The 6,828-nt window shown below is 44.9% G+C and overlaps 1 protein-coding gene across 1 annotated transcript; it reads right to left on the bottom strand.

Moving 5' to 3' along the window:
* Nucleotides 1-2,931: 2,931 nt before the first annotated feature.
* LOC104902851 (uncharacterized) lies at nucleotides 2,932-4,969 on the bottom strand. Its single transcript, XM_010690769.2, has 4 exons — nucleotides 4,242-4,969; nucleotides 3,751-4,148; nucleotides 3,127-3,591; nucleotides 2,932-2,966 (listed from the first exon to the last, which is right to left on the bottom strand). Exons 1-4 carry the CDS (start codon nucleotides 4,967-4,969, stop codon nucleotides 2,932-2,934), a joined length of 1,626 nt encoding a protein of 541 aa, XP_010689071.2.
* Nucleotides 4,970-6,828: the final 1,859 nt, after the last annotated feature.

The raw sequence follows: 6,828 nt of genomic DNA, 5'->3' as shown, positions 1-6,828 counted from the left end.
CTAGGACGGGTAGGCTCTGACCTCCACCATTTCTCTGCGGTAATGCCCATGCCGGATTATCGTTTCGTCCTTCCTGGCCGAGAGGACACTATACTTAGTGCCCCTTCGGGCCATTTCGCTGTTTATCGGCTGGCCTTATATGCCGACCTGCGTTTTCCTTTGCATCCTTTTATTAGTCGGCTTCTTCATTATTACAACATAGGCCACAACCAACTTGCCCCAAATTCTTGGCAAAATATCTTGACTTTCCTAGCCGTCTGCGAGCTAAAGGGGGTTGATCCTTCTTTGGCCGCCTTCTCCCAAATCCATTATGTCTCCAAGGTTCCTAAAACAGTAGAAGGAGCCTGGTTCAGCGTGTGCAACCGTCAGGGCTTCCTGACGTCTTGGGACAAAACATCCAAGATGCACGCCTGGAAGGCCGAATTCCTATTCGTCCAGGCACCTAACGAAGCGGTTGCTAGACGGCTTCGCTATTTCAGCCGATGCACAACCAATACTGGACGAATGGCTTCTTACTTAGAGCTGGAGAACACTTCGGCTGAAGAGATGATGGAATACTTCAGAATTTCGGAGTATTTCATCAACAATTCCTCCTTTAAGGGTCCGTCCAATTGGATTTCCTTTAAAGAGATGTTCTACAATGATAACTTCTTGGTTGTTGCCGGCTTGCGGCAGGCCGAGGATAGAGGTATAATACGTTTATTTTTCCTAAGTAGTATGTTCATGTTGATTATCATTCGTCTAACTCAGCTTTTTCCTTCTTTCTTTTTTGCAGATTCGGCCAGAGCTAAACTGAAAAAGTCTTGGATTGGAGATATGAGCTCGACCAAATTCACAGACTCCCTCTGGAAGGAGTTCAGCGAATCCGGCGCTGAGAAGAGGACGGATACACTGGTATACTTAGTGAAATTTTTTCCTTTTCTCATTTTTTTTTTGGGACGAGCTCCTTCTTCAAGGGATAAATCGTCCTGAGATATATGTGGACGAGCTCCTTCTTCGAGGGGCAGTTCGTCCTGAGATATTTAGGGAAAGACTCCTTCTTTGAGGGGCAAATCGTCCTAAGCTAGAACATTGCGGGTTGGCGGTCGACCGATATTTAGGCAGTTCGTCCTGAGATATTCAAATGTAGTTAGAACATTGCGGGTTGGCGGTCGACCGATGAGTCCGTCCAACAGTCGGGCCGTAGTCATACCCGTCCGTAATATTGACGAGTCTCCTCTTTCAGATAAGGGAAAAGGGGTCGCTGAAGAAGCTCCAGCCGGCTCTCCCACACTTTCGGACGATGAGTGCTCAGCTGCTTTTGCGAGGATGACATCGGCCGATCGTGATAAGCTCAAGCAGGAGCTTTTCAAATGCTTCCTTGAACCTTACATCAAGGGTTTGAGGGGAGCCTCATCAGGACATGTTGGCTACATGTCTCAACTTGCTGCTGAGGTAAACTTTTCTTTTTCTTGGACGCTTGGATTCTATAGTTTGATATATTTTTCCAATTTTGCAACCGTCTTAACATATTTTTTTTGTCTTTCCTTTGACAGCTCTTTGCTCGCAGCATTATTACTGAAGACTGGGCGAGGCTGCTAAGGAAGGAGAACAAAAAGCTCATCCAGGACATTACAAAGGCTGCCAACCATGCTCAATTTTCTATGGCCGAGCAGGAGGTACTGCATCAACAGTCCAAGAAGGCCTGGGAAGAACGGTCGGCCAAAATAGAGTCCCAGAACAAGACTTACCTTCTCCGGCTGACTGAACTCCTGGACGAGAAGGATGCTCTGGAACACTCTCTCAAGGACGAGAGGAACTCAGCCCTGCTAGCCGCGACAGAGCTTCGGAGAGAGAACCGTTATCTCCGAGGCAAAAACCAGGCCTTGGCAAATGAGGTTGAGTCTACTTTTGAGGCGGCCAAGGAGTCGCTGAAAGAGGTGATCGAGACTTCTCGATCTTAGGCTGTGAAAGCCTTTGAAATGCTAGCCGAGGAGGATGATATCCCAAGATTCGTCCGCCGGCTATATTTCCAAGAGAGCGTCCAGAAGGCTGATGTGGCCGGGGAGGAATTTCCCATCTTTCAAGAATCTTCGGATGACGAAGAAGGAGAGGAAGAAGCTGACCCCGATACTCAAGATGAGAACAACACTGATCCCCCAGAGCCTTAGTCTTCTCTTCCCATAGTCTTGGCCTTAAGGCTTTTGTACTTTGTATTTCCTTGTACTTTTTGCTTTAATTTTTTTTGTATATTTTAGACTAGTTTGTAATCTTTTCTCTTTTTATTATCTATAAAAGAGTTGTGTTTTTCTATCTTCAAAGCTTCGTAATTTTATGCACATGACAACTGTCTTTTGATCCAAAAAAATGCTAAGTATGAAAACAACTCGTCCTAACACAATTTAACCAGTCAAATGGCATTAATTGGCCGAATACTTTAACACAATTTTCAGAAGCTAAGTTAAAACTTGTTCGTCCTGAAAATCGGCTATCATTCGTCATTGGACAAAGACTTGGTTATCTGCAGTAAATTAGGTCCCTATATGCCCCCTTCTTGGATGAAGAGGTCATAGCGACCTTTCTTTGTTTCAAGAAGGAGAAAGACCATAATTTGCTAAATAACTTGGACATTTGATGAAAGTTATAGTAATTCGTCCGTCCTTGTTAAATTATGAAATAACTTTTTCCTTTACTAAGGTTGTTATTCCTGGGAATGTATGGCTTTTGGACGGAAAGTAGAATACCTTTACTAAGGCGTCCTAATTCCAGCCGACTTCTTTTAGGAGATGTTTAACTCTTTAAGTAAACAAGTTTCAGGCCGATATCATGCATTTATCATTGATAGGATGGTTGTTGGCCGATCTCCTAATGGAAGATAATTTTATTTGCTGTTCTGCTTTACTAGTCAGTTTGGCCGATAGTATGCATTTTTAACTAAGTCAGGCAAACAAATCAAACAGAGAGACAGTCGTAGGAGAGAAGTAGAGCTGTATTATATGAATTTTGCTTGACTGAGAGCCAAGGTACATGTATACATTTCTACTTTTTCATTAGGAGGCACTAAGAAAAGATTACACTTTCTCAAGATATCTTAAACAAAATATTTTTTCAAAGTATCAGAGTTCCACGTCCTAGGAATAGAACGACCGTCCATGCCCTCCAGACGAGAGGTGCCATTTTGAACTTCTTCGACGATTTTGTAGGGGCCCTCCCAGTTTGGAGTGAGCTTGCCCAGCTCCTTGGCTCGGCCCACTGCTTCCATTTTCCTCAGGACGAGATCTCCTTTTTTCAATGGCCGCCTAGCTACTATTTTGTTGAATTCTCTAGCCATTCTTAGCTTGTAGAGTTGCATCCTTAGTAGCGCATTACCCCTGACTTCAGGAACCAGATCTAGGGCCGTCCGGAGAGCAGCCCAGTTAGCCTCCTCTGAGTACATCATGACTCGCAGAGTTGGCTCCTCAACCTCAATAGGGAGAACATCCTCTGAGCCATAGACAATCATGAATGGAGTTTCTCCAGTTGAGTTCTTGGCCGTTGTTTTAATTGACCATAAAACCAAATGTAACTTTTCAACCCATAACCCTCTTGCGTTATCCAGCTTCTTTTTGATTCCTGCCGATAGGATCTTGTTGAAAGCTTCAACCTGCACATTGGTTTGGGGATGAGCAACGGCAGCAAAGTGGGCTCTGATTCCTTGATCGGCCAACCAATGACGAAGCTTGGGTGTTTCAAACTGTGGTCCATTATCAAAAATAATGGACTAGGGCATACCAAACCTTGTGATAAGATTCTTCCAGACGAACCCTTTGACATCATTGGTGGTAATTCCTCTCATAGCTTCAGCTTCCACCCATTTGGTGAAGTAGTCGACAGCTACTATCACAAACTTTTTCTGGCCGGTTGCTATAAGAAAACGACCAAGAATATCCAGTCCCCATTTGGCAAAGGGAAGAAGAAAAAGGACTGGAGTTAAGTAGTTGGACGGCTTCTGATAGACGTTGCCATGCCTTTGACAACTATCACATCTTTTGGCATAAAGCAAGGCGTCCTCCTTCAAGGTCGGCCAAAAATAGCTAGTCCTTAGAGCTTTTTCTCCTAACGCCCTCCCCCCAATGTGAGAGGCACAAACTCCCTCATGCAGCTCTTTTAGGACTTCCAATCCATCCTTTCTAGCGATACATTTGAGAAGAGGCCAGTTGAAAGATTTCTTGTAGAGACTTCCATTCCATAACTCAAACCACTTGTCCCTAGCCTTCACATACTTAGCTTCCAGGGGATCAAGGGGCAGCCGTCCTGTCTTCTTATACTCGATGATGGGGCTCATCCATTCGTTTTCCCGACTGAGGAACAAGACCTCTTGCAAATCAATGCTCTTGGCCGACTTGACTTCCCAAAACACAGTTCTTGGCCTATCTCCTTCAGCCGAGCTGGCTAGTTTGGAAAGGGCATCTGCTTGATGATTTTCTGACCTTGGTACTTGGTCGAGCACAAATCGCTTTAATGAATTGATTTCTTCCTTGATCAGATTCATGTACTTGCTCATAGTTGCTTCCTTGCATTCAAAATCTCCATTGACTTGGCTGACCACCAACAGAGAGTTCGTTTTTGCTTCAATTTCCAGGGCTCCGGCCGCCTTGAACATTTTGATGCCGGCTAAGAGAGCTTCATACTCTGCTTCATTGTTTGAAGCCTGGAATTGAAATTTCATAGCATACTCAACTTTGTCCCCCTCTGGTGACTGGGAGATGATCCCAGCTCCACAACCATTGGCTGTTGACGATCCATCCACCATCAGAGTCCAATGTCGTTTCCCTTCTGCTGGATCCTGGACGGGCTCTACTGTAGGTCGAGTAAGCTCTACAATGAAGTCTGCCAAAGCTTGCCCCTTTACTGCTTTTCTGGGCTCAAATGATAAATCAAACATATTGAGCTCCACGGCCCACTTCAGCATTCGTCCAGATGCATCCATCTTTTGCAACACTTGCTTCATCGGTGATCAGTATAGACTAGGATGCTGTGAGCAAGAAAATAAGGCCTCAGCTTCCGGCTGGCCATAAGCAGCGCCAGGCCGAACTTCTCTATCAGTGAATACCTGCCTTCCGCATCCTTTAGCACAAGGCTAACAAAGTAAACAGGTATTTGTACTGAGTCCCTTTCGGCTAAGAGAACAACACTAACCACAAATGGGGACACGGCCAGGTATACATATAATTTTTCTCCTTCGGCCGGACTGATTAGCCTAGGCAATTGCCGAAGGTGGTCTTTTACCTGATGAAGCGTCTTTTCTGCTTCATCAGTCCATTCAAACTTTGCATTTTTCTTTATGGTTTCAAAGAAGTGATGGCACTTGTCGCCAGACTTACATAAAAACCTTCCAAGAGTAGTCAGAGATCCCGTCAATCGCTGGACGTCCTTGATCTTGGACGGAGAGGTCATATTCAGAATTGCTTGTATCTTGTTAGGGTTGGCCTCAATTCCTCGCTGGTCGACCAAGAACCCTAGAAACTTGCCTGCTACCACTCCAAATACGCATTTTTGCGGATTGAGCTTCAACTTGTATTTTCTCAAGGTCAGGAATGTTTCTTTTAAGTCATCCAAATGATTCATCTCCTTTCTTCTTTTGATGATCATATCATCGATATAAGCCTCCATATTCCGTCCTAATTGTGGCTGAAAGACCGTGTTTATGAGTCTCTGAAAGGTTCCTGGGGCCAGCCATAAAGGCCTTTCTCAGTGATGAACGAAGTTTTGTCCTGGTCATCAGGCCACATAGGAATTTGATGGAAGACGGAATAGGCGTCCATGAAACTTAGCAGTGCATGTCCCGCCGTGGAGTCAACCAACCGATCAATCTTGGGCAAAGGGAAACTGTCCTTGGGACAGGCCTTGTTCAAATTGGTGTAGCCAACACACATTCTCCAAGTGCCATTCGGCTTGGGGACCATGACTACATTAGCGATCCAATCCGGATAAAAATTTTTCGGATGAATTTTGACTTTAGCAGTTTTTGGACCTCTTGATCCACTGCTTGATTCGTGGCCGGACCCAGGTGTCGCTTCTTTTGACGAACTGGCTTTTGCCCCGGATCAATGTTTAACTTGTGCACAGCAACTTCGGGATCAATCCCCGGCATCTCCTCAACAGTGTATGCAAAGACATCTTCAAATTCTTTTAGCAAAGCAACCAAAGCGTCCTTGGTCTGAGAACCCAGGACGGATCCGATTCTCAGTGTTCTTTCTAGACGCTCTGGATTCAAGCAAATCTCAACAGTACTTTCTACTGGCTCCGGACGTTCTAGTCCTAAGCTTATGATCGCCATTATCTCCTCAGATGAATTTTTTTCTTCTTTGATAGCCAAACATCTCCTTTTTTTATTTGGCAATAACATGGACGGCTTGCTCTCTGGAAGGGACTTCATTTGTGCTTTTTCTACTTCTTGCTTTAACTCGCCTATCTGGCCTTTTAACTTCTCGGCCTGCTCATCCTCCATGGCCTTTGGCTGCTCTAATTTTTCCTTCCATGATGATGGTCTCAAGGTGGTAAGATAGCATTCCCTTGCTGCCTGCTGGTCTCCATACAAAGATCCAATTTTCCCACCATCACACTCAAATTTCATGAGCATCAGGTGGGTCACAATGACGGCTTTAATGTGATTTAAGGTAGGTCGTCTGAGGATGACATTATAAGCTGTCATATCTCGTACTACCAGGAATTTCACAAAAAGCGTTCGAGCAGCCTCTTTATCTCCCACCCTGACGGGCAGGGTAACTGTCCCCATGGGATGGATAATCCCTTCGCCGAAGCCGATAATAGGATGATTGACTGGAACTAAATCATTTTCATCAAACT

This window comes from Beta vulgaris, chromosome 9 (genome assembly GCF_026745355.1).
Source record: "Beta vulgaris subsp. vulgaris cultivar EL10 chromosome 9, EL10.2, whole genome shotgun sequence".
NCBI lineage: Eukaryota > Viridiplantae > Streptophyta > Magnoliopsida > Caryophyllales > Amaranthaceae > Beta > Beta vulgaris.
Note: the sequence above shows the minus strand (reverse complement) of the source record. Positions and strands in the feature narration are given on the sequence as shown.